This window comes from Pithys albifrons, chromosome 28 (assembly GCF_047495875.1).
Source record: "Pithys albifrons albifrons isolate INPA30051 chromosome 28, PitAlb_v1, whole genome shotgun sequence".
NCBI lineage: Eukaryota > Metazoa > Chordata > Aves > Passeriformes > Thamnophilidae > Pithys > Pithys albifrons.
Window position 1 is genome coordinate 5,005,606 of NC_092485.1, and position 22,206 is coordinate 5,027,811.

The 22,206-nt window shown below is 60.7% G+C and overlaps 1 protein-coding gene across 1 annotated transcript; it reads left to right on the top strand.

Moving 5' to 3' along the window:
• Positions 1-565: 565 nt before the first annotated feature.
• Positions 566-12,417, top strand: NUAK2 (NUAK family kinase 2). The gene is made up of 7 exons (XM_071578830.1): positions 566-848; positions 5,567-5,687; positions 7,105-7,256; positions 8,843-8,908; positions 9,865-9,984; positions 10,275-10,407; positions 10,485-12,417. Exons 1-7 carry the CDS (start codon positions 630-632, stop codon positions 11,618-11,620), a joined length of 1,947 nt encoding a protein of 648 aa, XP_071434931.1. The 5' UTR covers positions 566-629; the 3' UTR covers positions 11,621-12,417.
• The last annotated feature ends 9,789 nt before the right edge of the window (positions 12,418-22,206 follow it).

The following is a 22,206-nucleotide window of genomic DNA, read 5'->3' on the forward strand; positions in this document are numbered from 1 at the left end:
GGTTGCTCCAAGCCCTGTCCAGCCTGGTCTTGGACACTCCCAGGGATGGGACAGTCACAGCTTCTCTGGGCAACCTGTGCCAGGGCCTGCCCACCCTCACAGGGAAGAATTTCACCCTAATATCCCATCTAGCCCTGCCTTCTGCAGTGTGAGCATTCCCCCTTGTCCTGTCACTCCATGCCCTTGTCCAAAGCCCCTTTCCAAATCTCCCAGTGCTCTGTTCCTGCACCTCTTCCCATCCTTTGGGTGCAAATCGCTCCCTGCACCATCCCCTGGGAACTCCTCACTCCCTCCAGCCTTCGGGACACCCTTCCCACCCCTTCATCCCCTCTCTCTCCTGCTCCCTGGATTTCCTGGGCACACCCTCCCTCTGCCCGCGGTCTGTGGGTACCCTTGTCCGTGGGTCCCGCACGCGTGTCCCCCGCTCCCAGCGCTGCGCGGGGCTCCCCCCGCACCCCGGGCCCCCTCCCCGGTCCCGGCCCCGGGCGGGGCGGGCGCTGCGGCCGCCAATGGGCGCGGGGAGGCGCGGCCCCGGCACCGCCGCATTTATCGGCCGGGACGCGCCGGGACGAGCCGGGCGGCGGCGGAGCCGGGCCGGGATTAGAATCGGGATCGGGATTAGGATCGGGATGGAGCGGGCGGCGGTGCCGGGGCCCGACAGCGGGTCAGCGTTGGCCGCCTCGCTGGCCGAGGGGCTCATACGGTCCCCGCGGCCGCTGATGAAGAAGCAGGCGGTGAAGCGGCACCACCACAAGCACAACCTCAAGCACCGCTACGAGTTCCTGGAGACGCTGGGGAAAGGCACCTACGGGAAGGTGAAGAAAGCCCGGGAGCGCTCCGGGAAGCTGGTAAGGAGCAACCCTGGGCCCCGGCGCATCCTCATCGTGCGCAGGTGGGGGGTTCCTGCGCATCCCCCCGCTCTGGGCAGCGTGGTGCCGGTGCATCCCCCGTCCCCGGTGCATCTCCCGTCCCCGGTTCCCCCTCCCCGTGTGCCCGAGGCCCCTGAGCATCCCCCCGCTTTCCGCAGCCTGGCCCCACTGCATCCCCCTCCGCTGCTTCCCCTCGCACTCCGTCCCTGGCGCATCCTCCCCGTGCGCCGGTGCGGGACCCCTGAGCATCCCCCGCTCTGAGCAGCGTGTTCCCGGTGCATCCCCGATCTCCGCTGCATCCCCCGCCCCGTCTCGGTTCATCCCGCAGCCGGTCCCCGCTCCCCGCAGCCCCGGCCCGGCCCCGCTCCCGCCGCAGTGTGCGGGAGGCTGCGGAGCTGCTCTGCCCGTGCCGCAGGAGGGGGCACAGCGGGGCCGGGGGCAGCCCGAGGGCACCCTCGCCCCCTCTCCCGGGGGGCTGCAGCTCCTCTCGCCCACTTGACCGCGTCGGCCTTCCTGGGGGAAGGAGCGGGCAGGTATCCGGCCGCCAAGAGCAAACACCGCACTTGAGTCTGAAGGGCTTTTCCCTTCCTCCCGCCCCGGCGCTGGGCTGGGTGTGCTGTTGGTTTTCACACGGTGTGGGGCACCCAGGGCCACGCCAGCACCGCCGAGCGCCTGCCCAAATCCTGACTCACTCCAGCGACGCTGCAGCAAGTGGGGCTGTGCAGGGCTCAGCCTTCCCCAGGGATCCCTCAGCCCCGGGAATGCGGGATGCGGCTGTCCCGGCTGCCCTGGCCTTTCCCAACCTGCAGGGGCTCAAACCGGGGCGTGATTTCTCAGCCCCGAGCACCCTGAGGGGTAGGGGGGACCCAAAAGGACACTGTCCCACGGAGCTGGCCAGGGGTGAGCAGGGAGGTGACCTGAGAGCCCGGAGGTGACCTGTGAGCAGCAGGGCTGGCCCGGAGAGGCTGCCGGGGCTGAGCAGGGTGTGAGATCGGAGCCACAACATCCCACAGAGGCATGTCAAGAACAGCTGTAAATCTGAGAGGTTTCCTTGTGTAACCGACAGCCCTTAATGAAGTCAGACCTGCCGTTTCCATTGGCCTATCTGATCCTGGAGAAGCTGCTGTTTTGCTGCATAATCAGGGCCTTGAAATGCAGCTTCCACCCACAGAACTTGAAGGATCCCTCCCCTCGGGATGGGCGAGATCTGGCGTTCCCTGCCTGCACCTTGCAAAGCTTGTGCTGGGAATCTCTGAACTTCCCGAAAACTCGCCCATCCGTGGGAGCCCCTTAGGAGCGGGATTAGCAGCATTGCTCTATTATAATGCAAATCCAACACACAGCCCACTGACTCCTCACTAAGATGGAGATAGTCAAAGGCTCTGCTAAGTGGTACCTCATCGAACTGGCCGTGTAGGAACAGGAGACTTAACCACAAATCTCTCCTCTTCCCACAAATTCTTTCTTGTAGCACTCAGCATTTCCGGACCTGTTTAATCTGGAGGCTTATCCTGAGCTGGGTTGTTATTTGCTCCTTCTCTAAGTGGCTTTCATTTCCTAAACACCAAGGTGTGAGAGCAGGTCCAGGTTACCCCTCGTGGGCTGTGGGGATCCCACAGTACCAGCTGAGGCTGCAAAGCTGGAGCTGCTCCACGCTCATGGGTTTGCCCTCTGGCTAATCAGAAACTGCCTCTGTCAGAGCCACTGAATATTGAACCATCTGGTTTTACTGCCTGGATTCCTTTTTCCCCCTCTGAATTTTAACCAGCCTAGCTGGGCTCAGAGCTGGCTGTGCCTGAATCAGTTGGTAGGCAGCAGGGAAGTCCAGGCCTCTGCAGCTGAAGGATGTTTTGGGACTTCCACAAACCTTTCTTGTCTTTAAAAAAACCATTTTCTGGTTAGAATTCCTTTAGCTAAAATGATGCTTGTGCCTCTTGGTGGGTGCTTGTGCTGAGTGCCCTTTCCAATCCATGGAAAAAAATGTGTCTCTGCAACATCAGTATCATGTGGGGAGAGAGTTGCTGGTTTTCTCCTTTCTTTGTTTCCTCTTTTCTTTTTCCCTTTGTCTTTTGGGTTGGAGATTCAGTACCTGGGCCATGGGGGTGCAAAGTGGCTCCTGCACCTGTTTGCATGGCAGCATCTGCACACTCTTCTTTTTCTTCCAGCCTGGTGTTTTTCCCAGCCTGGTTCCCAAGTCCTGGCCTGCAGCCAAGGCAAACAGAACAAGGGACCTCCCATGGGACTCTCCTCGGTGTCAGAAATGTGTTTGTGGGCTTGTGTGGTGTCAGGAGAAGGCAGCACCTGGAATATTCCAGAGCAGAAAAGCCTCTTTTGATCTGCAGTCGGGGCAAAGCCCAATCTCTTCCATAGTGGGTTGTAATCCATATTTCATGGAGCATAAAATGCTGCCCTTACAGTCTGGAACAACTTCTGAAGTGCTGCCTCAGGTTGTAGCTTAATGCATCTTTCAGCAGCTGCTGAAAATACCTGTTCTGCCCCCAAAAAACTTTTAATTAAAAGCCTTTTTGACTTGGAAAGTGCTCCTGAGTTCCCGAGGCTCCACTGGGACTTCTTGGGGCTGTTTCCCACAGGAGATTCTCTTTCTGGCATTGCTGGGAGGGTTGTGGCCCTGTCTGTCCCTGCAGCTGCCAGTCCCCATCCCCAGGGTGGCTCAGCCTTTCCTGCCTCAAGGGGGTACCCTCTGCTGCCAGGGAAAGTTTGGGAGCAAAGCTGCTTCTTGGCACCCCTGGGGAAGGCTGGGATGGCTGAGGGATTGACAGGCAGGTGAAACCCACACACAGAGCAGCTGGTTTGGTCTCTGAGGTGTGAGATGTGGCCCCTCACAGTGCTGTGCCCTCCCTGTGCCCACCTGCCTGAGGGCACAGCTCAACAGGGAGAGCCCCAGGGTTCTCACAGCACCCAAACCTGCTCCCTGCTGCACTTCACTCTGCCTGGAGGTCACTGACTGCTGAGGATGTGCTCCAGCACTGCTGGATACACCAGAGGCACCTCCTGAGGCTTCCCACACTGCCAGCCTGGAGCCACTTCATCCTTCATGGACAGTGGATCTTGCCCTGGGCCCTGGCTCAGCTCTGTGTGTGTGTGACCATCTCAGTCAGCAGGGAAATGTTCCCTGTGCCCCCCAAAATGCTGAGAATGTTGGGCTGGCTGTCATTCCTCAGTGGGGGCATGAACAGGGGGTGCCAACAGGGACAGGGGAGGGCAGGATCAGGCTGGCTCTGGGCATGAAAGCTTTGCCTGCATTCTGGCAGGGGTCAGGGAATTGGGGCAGAAGGAAAAAATGTTAAATTTTAACCTGTTAACCTACACAAAGGTCAGGGACAAGAATGCCTGAGTTTCAAGAAGCATAAAGCACTTTCAGTATTGTTTTATACAGAACTCTGGGCTGGGTTATTGAACTTGCCCTGGCCAGAGTCCATTCTGCTTGTTTGCCTCAACACACGAGGCTGGTGCAGGTTCCTCCCCGAGCAACCCCTGCCCTGCTGGTGCTGCCTGGAGAGGTTCAGTGCTACAGAGAGGGGCCTGGGGCCAGAAAAGGGGCTCCATCCATCCCTTCTGTGCCCATCTGAGCCCTCTTTAAGGGGGCTTCTCCCACCAACACGCTGGTGTAGCAGCTGAGACCTCACTGATTCAGTGCCTTGTGTGGGTGCCTGGTGGGCTGGGTCCCGAGGGGAGAGACTTCCAGCCCCCCTAAATCCAAGGGACACGAGGCTGAGCAACCATCCTGCTCCACCAGAGGAGGAGGAGGGTCCCTGAGCATCCCTCCTGTGCTGGCAGCTGGGGCCGGTGGGGCTCCACGGCCCCTCTCCCCGTTGCTGGGAGACTCGTGCAGGGGTCCCTTTACAGGATTAAAGCTGTTCCGCATTCTTGTCTGGGAGAAAAAAAGAGGTTCTGCTGGATTCAGTTGTAAATTCGACCCTAGGAGCACATTGTCTCTCCCCAGCCCCTTTGAAAGGGGATTAGAAGGCATCTATTCTCCAGCACTTACTCTTCTTTCCCCTCCCCTTCCAGTTTCCTTGTCCAGGATAACTTGAAAACCCAAGTGAAAGCCTGGAAAGTGCCTCACGTTGCCGGTGCTGAGTCTCCCACCCTGTGCCTGGGAGGGATCTGCTCTTTAATCCAAACTTTCTCTTACCTCCACATCATCAGCTCCTTGAAGCCAGTGTTTGTGAGGAAAACAACACATGGGTGTTGTGGGTTATTTTCACTTCCATGACCCCAAGAAGACGTTGTTGCTGTTGTTATCTTCCAAGTCATGTGTGCAGGTCACATTCCTTTGCCTGGCCACGGGCCAGCGGCGGCTGCAGCCCCGGACACAATTCCTGTAAGCTCAGAAATGAGGAGCAGGGCTGTGCCACCTGCAGGAGAAGGGCTGGGGAGCCCCTCTGGTTTGAGGTGTCCCTTGGGGGGAGGCAGGGGGAGCTTCTCCCTGTGCCCAGCAGCAGGGCTTGGAAAGTCCAAACCCCAAATCCACCAAATCTACTTTCCCTGGAGCTGTTTCTGAGGGGCTGTGCAGCTCCACTCTTGGACACAGCACGTGGAGGAGCTGGGTCACTGAGATCCTGCTTGTGAGCCCCTTCCTATAAAGGGGGGTGGGTTTCTTGCTCTGCCAGAGGCTTTGGGAAACCACAGCCCTGCTGTGCCCACAGCTGGTGACCCTCTGTGCCCATCCACAGGTGGCCATCAAGTCCATCCGGAAAGACAAAATCAAGGATGAGCAGGACCTTGTCCATATCCGGAGGGAGATTGAGATCATGTCCTCCCTCAACCACCCCCACATCATCGCTGTCCATGAAGGTGAGCCCTCCTCCTCCTCCTTCCCTTTCCCAGCAGCATCCCTGAGCAGAATGACCCTCACAGGGGCACAGGGTGGCTCTCGAGGTGGGTTTGGCCCCCCTGGGTGGGTTTGGCCCCCCTGGGTGGGTTTGGCCTCCCTGGGTGGGTTTGGCCCAGCCCTTCTCCTCCCTCACAGGACCTGGCTGTCCATGCTGGTGGTGACTCAGCTCTGGAGGGGAAAGCAGATGCTGCTGGGCTGTGGTTTCCCCTCCTCACTCCTGCAGAGCAGCAGCAAGGGGAAATACCTGCTCCAGAAATAGCCCTTCTGTCCCATCCCCTCCTGCCCAGAGGGGAAATACCTGCTCCAGAAATAGCCCTTCTGTCCCATCCCCTCCTGCCCAGAGGGGAAACCCAGCTCTAGATGCTTTCCTTTTTTTTTTTTTTCCCAAAAACATTTCTTTTGAAGCCAGAGGCCTCGGAGCTGCTGCCAGTGGGAGCTGTGCTGTGGTGGGAACCAGAGACCCCACAGGGCCCAGTGCTGTGTGTGGCTGTGCTGGGCACTCCCCAGCCATTGGAGCACTGGGAATCTCCACAGTTCTGCTCTCAGCCCGAGGCAGGAGTTACTCTCACTAGAGGAGTCCTCCTCTTTCCCTTCCCTGGGGCATTGGAAAACCAAACTGCTGGGAGAGCTCCTGGGCTTGGCTTTATGGCCAGGGCTGGGCTTTGCCCCTGGGCTGTTGGGACAGCACCAGCTGAAGGGGAGTTTCTCAAGTTCTACCTACAACCAGACTTAGCCCAAATCTCCAGTCCTTGCAGGCACTGAGTCCTGCCCGGGCTCTCTCTGCCTTTCTGGCATGTGAGTGTGAGGGATCCAGAGTCCTTTTGTCCTCCAAACAAAAGCAAGTGGGTTGGCAGTTCCTACGCAGTGTTTGCAAGGGCTGAGTCACACCGACTGCTGGAATTCAAAAATATTGAGGGAGCTTTCTGCAAACAGGAAGAAAACGCTCTTGGCTCGAGCTGGAGCCTCGTTGGGAGCGATGGGAACAAGCAGGAAGGCCGTGGGCTGTGCCAGCACCGTCACCTTCCCCCCTGGCAGCGACTTCTAGGAAAGGGCCACTTAGTCACCCTCTGGCAGAGCACAGCCCTTGCTCCTGGGCACTGTGGCTGCTGGGCCAGCAGTCCTGGTGGCACTGGGGGAGGTGGGTGGCAGCTCTGGTGGTCCCCTCTGACTCGCAGGTACCTGCAGAAACCCCCACACCTGCTCTGCAATAGAACTGAGGGCAGGGAGTGGGGTGGGCAGGGACCGGGGTGGGCAGGGAGTGGGGTGGGCAGAGAGTCAGCCCGGGCTCTGCCAGCTCGTTAACAGGCTCGTGCTAATGAGAATCCCCATAGCCCTGAGCACCCCTGCTGACACCCTGTGCCTCCCCCTGTCCTGCAGTGTTTGAGAACAGCAGCAAGATCGTCATAGTGATGGAATACGCCAGCAAGGGCGACCTGTACGATTACATCAGCGAGCGGCAGCGGCTCTCGGAGCAGGAGGCGCGGCACTTCTTCCGGCAGGTCGTGTCTGCCGTCTACTACTGCCACAAGGTGGGCTGGCAGCACATCCCTGCTGCTCCCCTGCGGGGAAATCAGCGGGATCAGCTCCTGAGTGCTCTGCGGGGCCAGCTCCAGGCAGAGGAGCAGCAACCTGGACTGGGCAGGGATGTAGTGTCCGATGGGAAGCTCAGCTGAGGCTGGGCAGGGATGCAGTGTCCGATGGGAAGCTCAGCTGGGGCTGGGCAGGGATGCAGTGTCCGATGGGAAGCTCACTGAGGCTGGGCAGGGATGCAGTGCCCCATGGGCAGCTCAGCTGGTGCTGGGCAGGGATGCAGTGCCCATGGGCAGCTCAGCTGGGGCTGGGCAGGGATGCAGTGCCCCATGGGCAGCTCAGCCAGGGCTGGGCAGGGATGCAGTGCCCCATGGGCAGCTCAGCCAGGGCTGGGCAGGGATGCAGTGCCCATGGGCAGCTCAGCCAGGGCTGGGCAGGGATGCAGTGCCCCATGGGCAGCTCAGCTGGGGCTGGGCAGGGATGCAGTGCCCATGGGAAGTTCAGCTGGGGCTGGGCAGGGATGCAGTGCCCATGGGCAGCTCAGCTGGGGCTGGGCAGGGATGCAGTGCCCCATGGGCAGCTCAGCTGAGGCTGGTCAGGAACGCAGTGCCCATGGGCAGCTCAGCTGGGGCTGGGCAGGGATGCAGTGCCCATGGGAAGCTCAGCCAGGGCTGGGCAGGAACGCAGTGCCCATGGGCAGCTCAGCCAGGGCTGGGCAGGGATGCAGTGCCCCATGGGCAGCTCAGCTGGGGCTGGGCAGGGATGCAGTGCCCATGGGAAGCTCACTGAGGCTGGGCAGGGATGCAGTGCCCCATGGGCAGCTCAGCCAGGGCTGGGCAGGGATGCAGTGCCCATGGGAAGCTCAGCCAGGGCTGTCAGGTGACAGGAGCTCATGGCTCTTCGGTTTTCCCAGCAAAGGGGTTAATCCTGCCTCTTATCTGAGGGGTGTGGCAGCGCCCCAGCAGCTTTTGGGCAGCCCTGGCTCTGCTGCTGTGGGGTGAGGGTGACTAACCTGGCTGGGGAACTGTCACTTCCCATTCCACCCACCTGGATGGAGACACCCAGAGCTGTGTGTGGGGCTGGAAGCCAAACCCTGGGTCACCTGTCTTGTTCCTGAAGGGAATGTGGAGCTGTGGACCCTCTCCAGGGCTGTGGATGGGCCTGAGGGTCTCGCTGTGCCTGGAGATGCCTCAGTCCTTGGCAGGAATGGGGGGTTGGCAGGACACCTCCTGAACACAAACCACGTTGGGGTTTTGCTTAGCTGGGCAGCAGCAGGTCCTGGCAAAACACGGGGCTGTGCCCACCATGCCCTAGAAGAGCTGGCACCAGGAGCTCTCATGGCTGGGGAGGGGGGAGGAGCCCAGGGTGGCACCTGGTGCAGGTATTTCTGAGCAGCACCAGGAGCTGGTAGCGCCCAGGTTGGGACGTGAGTTCCAGCCTGTCTGTGGTGACACACCCAGGGCTGTTTGCTGCTCCTGTGCCCCGTTTGCGTGTGCCAGGGAAGGGCAGTGACCTCCCAGGGGCCTGGCTTTCCCCTCCTCAAACACTCCATAAACCAACCCCAGCTCTGCCTTCCCTCCCTCAGAACGGGATCGTCCACAGGGACCTGAAGCTGGAGAACATCCTGCTCGATGCCAACGGCAACATCAAGGTGAGGGGTTGGCAGAGCCCGGCCATGCTTGGGGTGTCACCCAGTGAGGGGTCCAGGGAGTGCTGCCCAGTGTGGAGGAAGTAGGGGTGGCCACAACACTCTGAAAACCCAGGGAACCTGCTTCCCAGAGCTCTGGGACTGCTGGCATCACCTGGAATGGGGAGCCAGGAGGGCACCCGTGCCCACCCCTGCTATCAGAGCCTGGCAGCAGGGCGGGAGAGGCGGCACATCCTCAGCTGCTGGTAAAGCCATAACCTGTATTTACATGCTGATAAGGGGGCAAAGTCTGAGCACCCACAAGCAGCTGGATGAGCAAGGTCTCTCCAGGGGAAATTCCCAGTTTCCTGTAAAGACCAGCCAGGCTGGAGGAGGGAGGTGTGGAGTAGTTTCTGCCTCTGGTGGCCCCGAGTGATGCTTTTTGCTGTAGCTGCCAGGGAGGAAGGGCATGGCATGGCCTCAGCCAGGGATCCCTGTGGTTGGTGATAACAGGCTGCGGGGTTTATCTCTGGAAGGGATAATTTTGCAATTGGGAACTCACATGCAGCCACTGCAGCTCCTGCCCATTGAGAGGTGACAGGTGTAATGAGGATAATGAGCACCTGTGTGCAAGGTGGGGCTGACAGTGGCAGCCTGGGGTGGCTGGGAAGGAGCTGCAGGAGAGCCTGGCAGTGTCCCTCCAACCTCACCTTTCCAGCTGCCTCTGCTCCTGGTGCAGGTGAAGGGATGGGGGGCAGAGCTGCTGCAGTGGCTGGACAAGCTTTTGGGGAGAGGGAGAAGAACAGGAGCAGCCTCAGGGGATGGAAAGCCAGGCTGGTGGTGCTCCCTGAGGAGACTGAGGGCACGCAGGAGCAGAGTGCCAAGGGCAGCCCTAGTTTGGCCCAGGTTCATACCTGGAGAGCTTCAGGTGGCAAAGCTGCTCCTTTGCTGCTGGGTAACAGCTGGAAATGTCTCTCCAGATTGCAGATTTTGGGCTGTCCAACGTTTACCAGCAGGACAAACTTCTGCAGACATACTGTGGCAGCCCCCTGTATGCATCCCCCGAAATCATCAATGGGAGGCCCTACAAGGGCCCAGAGGTAGGTTGTGCCTCAGCCCTGTCTGTGGGAGTTGGGCTGGACAAAGCACTGGCTGGTTTGGGAAAACTGGTTCCCTGAAACTGGCCCCTGCACTGCTGGTGGGGGCAGCCTCAGAGGGGTGGATGTGGTGGGATGGAGGTGGCTGGAGTTGCTCCTGCCCCACGGTCTGTGGCTGTTGACATTCTGGGAGTCCCACTGAGGCTCTGGCAGGGAATCCTGCCCAGGTGAGGTGGGGGCCAGGACAGCCTGGTCCTGCTGCCCCCCTCCAGGCTCCTCTGTCCCTCTGGCAGGTGGACAGCTGGTCCCTGGGTGTTCTCCTCTACATCCTGGTCCATGGCACGATGCCATTTGATGGCCACGACTACAAGACTCTGGTCAAGCAGATCACAAGTGGGGACTACAGGGAGCCCACAAAGCTGTCAGGTAGGCAGACCCCCAGAACCCTGTGTGTGCCCCTCCCTTGGGTGCTCCCTTGGGTGCCTGACCTGCCTGTCCCCCAGACGCCTGTGGGCTGATCCGCTGGATGCTGATGGTGAACCCCGAGCGCCGCGCCACCATCGAGGACATCGCCACACACTGGTGGGTCAACTGGGGCTACAAGATGCCCCTCGGGGAGCAAGAGCTGCTGCGGGAGAGCGAGTCCCCCCTGGCCACGGTGGCAGAGTGGCTCCGCCGCTCGTCGCGGCCCCTCCTGGAGAACAGCTCCAAAGTGCGCTGCTTCCTCAAGCAGCACATCCCCGGCGTCACCCTGGAGCGGCAGCGCTCCCTCAAGAAGTCCAAGAAGGAGAACGACGTGTCCCACGCGCTGCAGGAGGCGGCCGTGAGCCCGGAGAACCCCTCCAAGTCCATCCTCAAGCGGCCCAAGGGCATCCTGAAGAAGAGAAACTCCTGTGAGCAGAAGGTGCCCAGCCCCGGCCCCCCGCCGGCATCGCCCGTGGGAGAGGCGAGGGGTGAGGATGGCGAGGGGGTCACTGCGAGTCTCCCCCGGATCCTGTCCTCTGGAATGGTGCCCTGCAGCATGGGCATCGCAGCAGTGCCCGCGGCCGTGCCCAAGAAGGGAATCCTGAAAAAGCCCTCGACGAGAGAGTCGGGGTATTACTCATCCCTGGAGTGCTCCGAGTCCGGGGATGTGCTGGACGCAGGGAGCTTGGACCTGGACGGCACCGTGTTTGCCGACAGCCCCTCCCCGGGGCAGGGCCCGCAGGGTCTCCCCGCCCGCCGCAAAGGCATCCTCAAGCACAACGGCAAGTTCTCCTCGAGCAGCGCCGAGCAGGAGAGTCCCCCCGGGCAGAGCTTCGGGGGCTTCAGCGAGGTGCCCCTGCCCCAGGCGCCCCGTGCCCGCCCGTCCAGCGCCGTCAGCGAGGACAGCATCCTGTCCACCGAGTCCTTCGACCAGCTGGACCTGCCCGCCCGGGTGTCCCCCGGCGCGGGGGGCATGCGGGGCTGCGTCTCTGCCGACAGCCTGCTCCGGCTGCGAGAGGAGGAGGAGGAGCTGGAGGAAGGGCGGAGGCTGCGCCGCTGGACTGTGACCCACTGCCGGAGCCCCCTGGCAGAGAGCAGCCTGTCCCTGGCGGGCTGTGACGGTGTCACCGAGCGGTACCGCTGCGCTGTGGCTGTCGGCGGGAAGCTGAGCTGAGGGTACCCCCCGGGGTGGTGCATTTTGGGGAGGGGGTCGTGCCCTCCCTGCCCCGGGGCTGCTGGTGCTGCTGTCCCACGTCCCATGTATTTATTTGGCAACCTCGTGCCCCTCGGGGATGCTCCAGGGCCAGGACATTGAATGGACCAAAGCTCCGAGTGACCCTCGTGGAGGGGTTGGGGGTCCCGGGGGTCCTCACTGCCGTCCTCCCCTCACCCCAGGCACATCTCATCTCACACCAAGGGGCTGGCGGGACTTTTTCTTTCTTTGCACTGTTTTTTTGACTGCACAAGGTCACGGATGGGGCAGGTGATATACCTCAAACGAGCTGGAGATGTAGCAGGGTGCGGGCAAGGGGCTCAAAGGTGCTGCCCATGGGCTGGGCTCTCGGGATGTGCTGCCAATGGGGGCCAAACCACCCAGGCCACGGCTCTTCCCTCTCCCGTGCTGAGAAACCCAACTGGATGTGGCCAAAACCCCAGGCTGAGACAATGCTCTGATGCCAACATCTATTATTGTAATACTGAGGAAAACAAAAAGGTGCCTTTGGTGAGGCACCATGACTTTATTTATTGCCCTTGTCCAACCTGATGTAAAGTGTCAGCAGCACGGGCTGTGTCTGGCTCCACACCAGCCTCCCAGGGCTGTTTTTGGGAGGGGTCTGTGTCCTTGTCTCAGCAGGCTCCGTTGCACTATTCCCATGTGTTTGCTGGCCCTTTTCCCTTCTCCAGGGTGTGTGTGTTTTCCCTCCTTCCTACAACGTGGTCTGGAGAAAACCATTAAATTAAAAGCAGATGGTAAAAGTGAGTTGTTCTCTTGGTTGCTGGGGGAGGTGTGATGGGGGCAGCTGCCTTGAGCTGCCTGTCCCAGCCTGGTGGCTCCTGTGCTGCCCCTGGGGGCTCCCTCCAGTCCAGGTGAGTGTGACTTGGCTCAGACAGACATTCTGTGAGGTGTGACACCTCTGTGCAGCTTGTACTCAACCCCTCCAGTGCTCCAGCACATCCCTGAACTGGGTTTAACTGGTGCCTCCCCCAGTGCTGGGTGGTGCAGAGCTGGCACATCCCTGATGTGGGGGCTCAGCACCCTCGGCAAGGGGTTGAGTCGATTTTTAACAAGCAGATCCCAAATTTTTGGGAAAGCTGTGCTGGAGGCAGAGGGCTGGGGGGACTGAGGAGCCTCTTCTCCCCCTCCTCACAGTGGGCAGCTCTGCGGCACCAGCTCTGCTCCCAAAACACTGTCCCTGGAGGTGGGTGGGGTTGGATTTCTGAAATATCCACAGGTTTTGGTGGCAGGAGCCGCTGTGGGCACCACCCCCATCACCTGCCCTCCCCTTCACCAGCGCCTGTTGGAGGAAGGAGCAGCGGGGCTGAGGCTCAGCAGCCTGAGCTGCTTCGTGGCTGTCCCTTCTGCAGCCCTTTCCCTTTATCCCCTTCCCCCGCTGCGCCATTGAAACCCGTTTTGTTGCTCCGTAAAGCCCTGGAACGCTTTCCCGTTTCCAGTCGGGTTAATAAGAGCCATTCCATGTCTCCAGCGCAGCGGAGGTGCCAGGGGCAGGGTAGGGTGGCAGAGCTGCGTGCCCGAATGCCGACCCTCGGCCCACCGCTCTCGGCCCCCCGCCGCGCATTCCCCGCGTGCTTCCCGAGCCATTAAACCCTGGAGCGGTTAAAGCTGCTCCCAGGGCATCCAGCTCAGCCAGGGCAAAGTCCCGGTGCCCTCTGGGTGCTGCATCCCCGGCTCATCCCACCCCACGGGGCACCGGGAGCATCCCAAGGCGGACATCAGGTCGGGCTGAGCTTTAAAACCCACGGAAGGACGGAAATTCCTTCCCGGGAAGCGCCTGTGGGTTTGGTTTTGGAGCATCCCCGGGCACTGCGGTCCCGTTTGGTTAATGATTTTCAGAAAAACATCCGCGTGTGCTGGTTTTGGAGCCGCGCTGAGCTGTGGCAGTTCTGGGTGTGAGGCACACGCTGCCCACCCCACGCCGTGTCCCTGCGGGTGGCACCGGTGTTTGTGCGGGGTTGGGAGCGGTGGATGGTCAGCTCAGCCCGTCCCTGGCTGGTGGCAGCTCCCCGGAGTTCCTGCCCACCTTATCCTGGCTCCCAGCGATGGGCGAGGGTGGGAAATGCTGCTGGAGGGCTGGATGAGGGGCCCAAGGAGACAGCCTGAGCCTGGAGGCATCTTAGAATCGGTGGGAGGGGGCGCAGTGACCGCCCCCCCCTCCCCGCTGGTGCCCCCTCTCCGCTGGTGCCCCCTCCCCGCTGGTGTCCCCTCCCCACGCTGTGTCCCCGCTCCCGACATTCCCCCACCAGCCCTTGGAAACGCTCCTTTCATCGCGGCCCTGATTTCCGCTGCCTCTGCACCCCCAGCCGGGGGCTGAGCCCCCCTTTCAGACCACCACCATTATTAAGGGCCCTTTTATCCAGCCCTTTCATCCCGAGGATTGGCATCCCTCCGCTTCCCTCCCGTTCCCAAGGGCCGCCGAGCGCAGTCCCCCCGCCCCAGCCCTGCCGTGGGTGTTTCAGGCGGGGGAAAATGACCTCAGAGCGTCATTTTGCTGAGAAAATGCCATTTTTTGGGGGTGACTTCAGCCGACCTGCTGCGTTTTGCTGCCAAAGGGCGCGTGGGAGCGGAGCTGTGCTCCTGCCAGGATGGCTTGGGGAAGAGGGAAACGGGGAGAAACACCCAAGGAGGAATTACCCTGATGATGAGGTGATGCAGGAGTGGTTGGAGTTGCCCTGTGGGTTTATCCCAGTTAGTGCAAACTTCCCTTCTCACTGTCCCAAGGGATTATCCAGGAGAAGCCGTCCCACGGCAAACTGGGGGCCAGTCTGGACCTCTCCTGGTGGTCCTTGGGGCACTGGGGGACACTGGTACATCCCCAGTGCTGCACTGCAGGGTCTGGTGCTGCAGACGCTGTCAGAGAGCAGGTGTGGGGATTCTCAGGCATGGAAATTGTGCATTTCCAGGGATGTTTAAGTGTGGATGGTGTGTCTGTGGCTCAGTGGGTCACTTGGACCCCAGGATTGCTGCTCCACACCCAGACCTACAAATCTATCTCATGTGGAGGCTGTTTTGGAAGTCCCATCCCTGTGTGACACCCACAAACATCCCCCCAGCGCCCCGAGAAAGGGGAGAAAAGAGGATTTTGGGGTGGGAGCAGCCGCGAGCCGGCTGAGGGAGCAAAGCGAGCGGCTCCGGCACCACTCCCAGCAGGTCCTGCCGGGGCCGGGCGGGTTTCCCGGCAGAGCTGCGGGCGCTCCCCTGGCCCGGGGCAGCTGCCGGTGCCCTGACTCACGCCGTGCTCCTGCCCGGGCTTGTGCAGCGGAGCCCGGATGCGCCGAGCCCATATTTGGGGCTCGGAGCGGGGCAGGCGGAGCAGGATCGGGGATGCCTGAGCCCCCTGGGACAGCCTGTAGCAAAAGCCATGCACTTGACTGTCCCCCAGGACACCCTGGAGCTTCCCAGAACCGTCCTCACATCGCTGGAACGTGGATGGATGAAGTGCCACGGCCAGTCCTCATGGGCTGCCAGTTCCTAAGGGCACAGAGCAGCTCAGCGGTGCCCCAGGTGCTCCGGGGTTTGGTGTTCTCTGCCCTCTGGCTGTGGCTGAGCTGCCACTCACTGTCCCTTCTCGTAGGAATCTCCTGGTGTTGGTTTTCTGTTCCTCAGGTTTTCTGCTTGAGCGTTTTCTGTCTGTCTGACACATCGTGGGCCCAGAGCCAACAATATTTCTAAGACATTTTGTCATAACTTTGAGTGCCGGAACAATTAACACAACAAAGTTTAGATGTTTCTTTGCCTGTGATTCTTTCAAAGTGGGGCTTTTTTCCCTTTTTTTCAAAGGTGCCTCCACAACTACCTGTCTGATTGCTGCATTTCTTTGAAGATCTGAAGAAGAGAAATCCCCACATGAAAGTCCTCCCATCTTCAATGTCCCTTTGCTGCAGCCTGGAGCAGCTCAGGAGAGGGGAGAAAGCGGCACCCAGAACTTGGATCCTGTTTCTCTGGAGCACACGGAGCTGCTGCATCAAATCTGAGCCTGACACCTAAAATGTAATCCCAGATCCTGCTGGGAGCTCAGATAAACAAGTGCTGGTGACCACCCTGAAGCCCCAGTGCCCTCCCAGAGCTGTGGTGATGCTGCTCAGGTGCTGGGTCTCTGACAGATGAGACATCCAGTGGGATTTCTCAAAGCAGGATGACTCTGCCCATCTCTCCATGGCAGAAGCTCTGGGATGGCAGTGCCAGGCCCGGGGGCCTCTCTGCAGCAGGATAAGGAAGAAGGATCAGGTCCAGCACTGGTGGAGCAGCCACTGGTGGCTCCAGCCACCTCCTGTCCTTCCCATCACTTGCAGGATCATCCACCCCATTGTGGCTGTCCCGAGCCACAGATCAAACTCGTGGAATATCCTGAGCTGGAAGGGACCCACGAGGATCATCCAGTCCAACTCTTGGCCCTGCACTGACACCCCAACAATGTCACCCTGTCCCTGAGAGCATTGTCCAAACACTCCTGGAGCTCTGGCAGCCCCAGGGCTATGTCCACAGCCCTGAGGAGCCTGTTCAGTGCCCACCACCCTCTGGGGGAAGAACCTTTTCCTGAGATCTGATCTAACCCTCCCCTGACACAGCTCCAGCTGCTCAGTTGGGTCCTGTCACTGGTCACAGAGAGCAGAGATCAGAGCTGCCCCTCCAAGCTGCCCTGAGCACACTGCCCTGCACATCCCATCCCTTCCTGAGCCCCAGGGATGCTGGGCACGCCTGCAGGCATCGCTGCCACATGGCAACAAACCCCCAGTGGTTTCCCAAGAACTCCCCAGGTGTGCAAAGCAGGCACAGGAGGCACAGAGCTGGCAGGACTCCCATGGGCACATGGCAAACCAGCCCCGCTGGCTCGACCGCCCAGCCGGGCACGATCGCCCGCTGAGAGCTCCACGGGGCTCCACGGGGATGTGGCACACCCAGATGCTGTCTCTGTGCCAGGCTGCCAGCTCGTTCCTCCCCACCAGAGCCGGCTGAACCGCTTTCTCCAGGTGCAGGCTGGGCTCTGTGCAAAGGCAGGTGAGGCAAGAGCAGCGCCCTCCTCTCCAGGGGCAGCGGTTGGGGAGGTCGGGGCTTGGCATCGCTGCAGGAAGTTCCCAGCGGGATGCAAACCTGCTCCTGACGTGGCAGTGATGTCCCAACCCATGCAAACACCAGGAGTGAGAAGCAGCCCTCCTGGCAGTGCCATGGTGGGTCCTGTGGGAGGTGGGGATTGGCATTCCCGTTTTGCAGCTGGAGAAGCTGCAGTCCCACAGTTACTCAGGTGCCTGGAGATGCAAAGCGTTGCCTCACTGGATCATCAGGACTCCCAGCCTGGCTTGGCTGGGCACCAGCGTCCCGAATTCGGGACCTGCCAGGTCCAGCCCTTTCAAGAAACCTGTCTGGGTGCTTCTTTGCCTTCACAGGCAACCAGATATGCTGGGAAAATCACCCTCCCCTGCAGCTCCCCATGGTCCTTCACTCCTTTCCCGTGTGAGACATGGGACAAGCTCCCTCACAGCCCTGGGCTGGGGGATGGAGGCTCCTGGATGATGCAGCAATGGCTCTTGGCAGATGGTTTTGGAGGCTCCTTGTCCCCCTGGGCAGGCTCACAGCAGCCCTGTGCCCACTGCTGTGCAGACCCAGCCCAGAGGGCTGTGGTGTTGGGGGATATCTGTCTTTCCCCAGTGCATGGAGCCCTGGGGGCTGCTGGCCTGGGCACTGCAGAGATGCCATCGTGGTGACGTGTCAGTGAGAGAAGGTGTCACAACCCCTGGTGACCTGTGGGGCCACCTGAGTCACTGCACTGTCAGACAGGCCATCCCAGACATCGGCAGTGCCAGAGGGCTGAGAGCCAGAGCCTTGTGCAAGCCTGGGGTGCCCCAGGGGCAGCCAAAGGGATGGCATGAGGGGCTGTGGTCAGGGAGATGCCCCTGGTGCAGCCCCACACCTCTGTGCTCTGCCCCCAGCTCTTGGTGCTGGGAGGGCACCAGGGACAGGGGCAGCAGAGCCATCACAGACCCTCAGGGAGGCCTGGGGGCAGCAGCACTCTGAGAATTTGGGCAGTGCCTTTGGCCTGACATGGGACATTGAATGGGTCAGTTCCTTTACACTTGGACCTGCTCAGACCTGTGAGGGTGACAGGACTGACACAACTCGGCCCTGGTCTGTCTCAGCTGAGGGTGCCCAGCTGGTGCCCAGCTGGCTGGGACCTTCAATTAAGGCAGTTTGAAGGTTCTGCCCCTTCCCAACTTCCTCCTGAGGGGAAGCAGAGGGGCAGGCACTGAGCTCTGCTCTGTGTCACCAGTGACAGGGCTGGAGGGAAGGGCTGGGGCTGTGTCAGGGAGGGTTGGGTTGGATCTCAGAAAAAGGTTCTTCCCCCAGAGGGTGGTGGGCACTGAACAGGCTCCCCAGGGCAGTGGGCACAGCCCCGAGGCTGGCAGAGCTCCAGGAGCATTTGGGCAACACTCAGGGCCTGGGTGGGATTGTTGAGGTGTCTGTGCAGGGCCGAGAGTTGGAATCAATGACCCTTGTGGGTCCTCCCAGCTCAGAATATTCCACGACTCTCTGATTCCCTGCTCCTGCCTGGTGGTGCTGGGGTCAGGGGGCTCCAGGACACAGTTGGACCCTCCCAGCCTCTGCCAGGCTACAATCGATCCTGGAGTCCCTCAGCCCTCGGGAGGCCCCACGATCAATTATTTCTCTAATCTTATCTCCCTGTCTTTCTCCTGCTTTCCCTGTGCCTCCCCTCCCTCCCCGGTGCTTTGTAGCCTCCCGACAGCCCCACTTCCCCCCTCCAGCCCTCTGCTTTGATCCTCGGAAGAAGCAATTGATCCTCCTTATCTTTATTGTGGTAGAGACATTCCCAGCACTGCCCTTAATTAAATTCCTCTCAATTTTCCTCCATAAGCCTTTCTTTCCCCCAACCCCAGACGAGTATTTATTTTTAAACGTGCAATTAAATTATTAGGTTGGCCAAGGGTGTGACAGCAGCCGGATCCACTGGGGCTCTGCTCGGGTTCAGGGGCTCAACTCGGGCCTTTCCCCTCCCCTCCCAGCTCCTCTGGGCCTGCTGGGTCCATACGAGCTCGAGGTGCTGCTGTTCACCCTGTGGCAGTGCCACTGGGCACAGGAGCACAGACACTGGCCATGCTGGAGCTGGCACTGGTCAAATTAGCACAGGCACTGGCTGTGGTGGCACTGGCATTGGTCACAGTGGCACTGGCATTGGTCACAGTCGCGTGGGTATGGTTCACAGTAGCACAAGCACTGGCCATGGTATCATTGGCACTTGCCATAGTGACTTTGGGACCAGTCACAGTGGCACTGGCACTGGTCACAGTGGCGTGGGCATGTCCCACAGTAGCACAGGCACTGGCCATGGTGCAGCAGGCACTGGCCACGGTGGCATTGGCACTGCCATGGTGACACTGCCACCTGCCATGGTGGCATTGGCACCTGCCATGGTGGCACTGCCACCTACCATGGTGGCATTGGCACTACCATGGTGACACTGCCACCTGCCAGGGTGGCATTGGCACCTGCCATGGTGGCACTGCCACCTGCCATGGTGGCATTGGCACTACCATGGTGACACTGCCACCTGCCAGCGTGGCATTGGCACTACTGTGGTGACACTGCCACCTGCCAGGGTGGCATTGGCACCTGCCATGGTGGCACTGCCACCTGCCATGGTGGCATTGGCACTACCATGGTGACACTGCCACCTGCCAGGGTGGCATTGACACTACCGTGGTGACACTGCCACCTGCCAGGGTGGCATTGGCACCTGCCATGGTGGCACTGGGCGCCTCCAGGTGAGCCCCAGTGCCCCGGGGCTGGCTGCTGGCTGTGGCCCTGCAATGCTTTAAGCTTTTCCTCTCGGAAATTTTTCCTCCTCCAGACACCTTGACCTCGGGGGCAGGGAGTATTTTTCATGTGGAACAGCCGAAATTCCCCCGGAGACAGCGCAGGAATGTCAGGCATGTTATCCTTGGTACCAGCTCTTGCTTTTTACAGCCTAAGCTTGGCCACGCCGCCGGGGGGAGGGGATGGCTGGGGTCCCACTGGTGATTGCCAACATCCCCCCAACCCCTTCCTCCTCATCCCTCTCTTGGAAAACTCGCCCACGCCGTGCCCAGGGGAGGGTCTCCATGCCCAGGTTGGCAGTGGGGTGAGTGGGGCTGAACTGCAGGTGAGGCGATGGCAGCAGCACCCCAAAAAGGGGGTGAGCACCTTTGGGTCCCTCCAGGGCTCAGTGCTCCTGTCCTTGGGAGATGCCCAGGGGATATTTTGGGAGCTGTCTTGGCAGAGCAGGGGGCAGCAAGTGGGTTATTTTACCACTCAGGGCTCGTGCAGCGCAGTGAGATAAATCACTGCCTCGTTCATCTCCATTAAGTGCAATTACCCCCGAGGTACCAAAGCAATTTATTATTATTGCTCCATCCAGGCTCGCTGCGGTGACAGATCACACACACACGAGGCAGGGCAAGGGGGACAGTTCTGCACCTTCACCCCAGACCACGGGACCTGGGCACCCTGGGCACCTTCGGGTGGCACCGATGGGATGTGGCAAACCAGTCCCAAATAGGGAGCAGGGGGAAATCCTGCTGTGCCATCCAGAGAGGTGACACCCCAGGTATCTCTTGTCCCCACACCCATCTCTGGATGTCCCCAGTGATCTCTGTCCCCCCTGAGTGCAGCAGTCACCTGTCCCTGCATGTGCCCACGTCACCCCATGTGACACCACACTGGGGAAGGGGTGTCTGAGCCCCGGGGCCAGGAGGGTCCCCGTGCCCGGTGGCACCAGCCTGGCGTGTCGCAGGCCCCCGCCCCTGTCCCTACGCCTTATCCCGCTCTCAATAGCGGCCCGCGAGCCCAGCTGCAGCTATTACATAAAACGCAATTAGCGGCGCGGGCGAGGGAGGCCTGAATGGCATTAAGGAATTCCTCCCCGACTGACGTCAAAGCTTCACCTCTCCTCCCATTGCCCGCACAAAGGGGGCCCTTATGAGCCCCCCCGAGCCCGCCGTGCCGCTGCCCGCCGGCAGAATGCGAGTCCTCAGGGAGCCCCGGGCTGCACATGCCATGCGGGAATTGTCCCTGCCACCGGCACGAATGTCACCAGCGGCTCCCTGGCTCCCTGAGCAGCATTTTCTGGCTCCCACCTCCCCCTTGCTGGGCATGGGAAGGTGCCAGTGGTCCCATCTGCCAGCTGCTTGCCCAAAGAGGGGGGCTGGGCCGGGTGCCCAGCCTGGGGAGCAGGAGGATGCTGGATGGGCAGTGGCACGTCACTCCTGGCTGGCACGACCCATCCCTGGGGCAGGATGGACTGGAAGTGAGGACTAGAGAGCTGGGCAGGGGGACAGGCAGGTCCGGGAACAGGAGGTGCAGACATTCCCACTGGAATGGGATCACTCAGCAGGCTGGAGGAGCTCTGACGCTGCCCCAGCATCGGGGCCTCCTCTGGCTGCTGCCAAGGAGGCCACAGGGACTGGGCAGTGCCAGGACATGAACGTTCTGATGTGAATGTCCCCAAGTGTCCCAGGCTGCAAGGGGGGTTGGCAGAGCTCACACATGTGGGGCTCCTGCCCCAAGAACTCATCCTCTTCACTGCATTTGTGTGACAGGACAAGGAGTATAAATGGTTTTAAACTAAGGGGTGGTTTAGATGGGATACAAGGAAGGTATTTCTTAAAATGAGGATGGGCAGACCCTGGCACAGGTTGGGCAGAGAAGCTGTGGCTGTGCCATCCCTGGGAGTGTCCAAGGCCAGGTGGGACAGGGCTTGGAGCACCCTGGGCTGGTGGGAGGTGTCCCTGCCCATGGCAGGGGATGGAACGAGATGATCTTTAAGGTTCCCTCCAACCCAAACCACTCTGGAATTCTCTGATTGCTGGTGCTGAGCTGTGGCGCTGGGGCAGTGCTGCGCTGCGGGCAGGAAGGGGTTAAGGCGCAAATTGGGGTGGGGGGCTCCACCCTGGGCTGCCCCTGCCCCAGCCCCAGCCCCAGCCCGGCATTAAGGAAGATGTTCCCGGGCGGCTCCGCGATCTGCGGTGGGGACCGGGGGCCCTCCTGTGGCTGCTGGTCCGCGGTGCCGCATCCCTTGCCTGGTGTGACCTGATAAAAGAGGTTATTCCTCGTCCTCCTCCCTCCCTCCCGGTGCGGGGTTGGCAGGGCTGGGGCGGCTGCACCCCTGGGCTCCCCCCTGGGCTCCCCCCACGGGCTCTCACGGTCTGGGCTCAGGCAGTGCATGGAGCTGAGTTTAGGGAGCTCTGACTTTGGAATTCAATTATTCTGTTTTGTTCTTACAGGTGTTTCACGGAGTAAGGGCTGACCTGGTGGAGGGAGCACCTGGTCAGGATGTGGCAGGACAGGGAGCTCTGCTGGACCCAAGGATGGGGCAGGTTCTGCAGCTCTGGGCAAGCTCACCTTGCTCAGATGTTCATGGAGATGTATCTGACTCTGTTCTCTCCAGAGAGGGCGTGCCCTGGGTGTCACCTGCACCAACGGGCATCAGGGAGCCTCCACAAAGGTGTGTGCTGCCCACACCTGTGTGGGCCACC

Coding starts and splice junctions, on each gene's coding strand:
- NUAK2 (XM_071578830.1), top strand. CDS start 630: ATGGAGCGGGCGGCGGTGCCGGGGCCCGACAGCGGGTCAGCGTTGGCC. Junction 9,985..10,274: donor GGCCCTACAAGGGCCCAGAG/GTAGGTTGTGCC, acceptor TCCCTCTGGCAG/GTGGACAGCTGGTCCCTGGG. Junction 10,408..10,484: donor GGAGCCCACAAAGCTGTCAG/GTAGGCAGACCC, acceptor CCTGTCCCCCAG/ACGCCTGTGGGCTGATCCGC.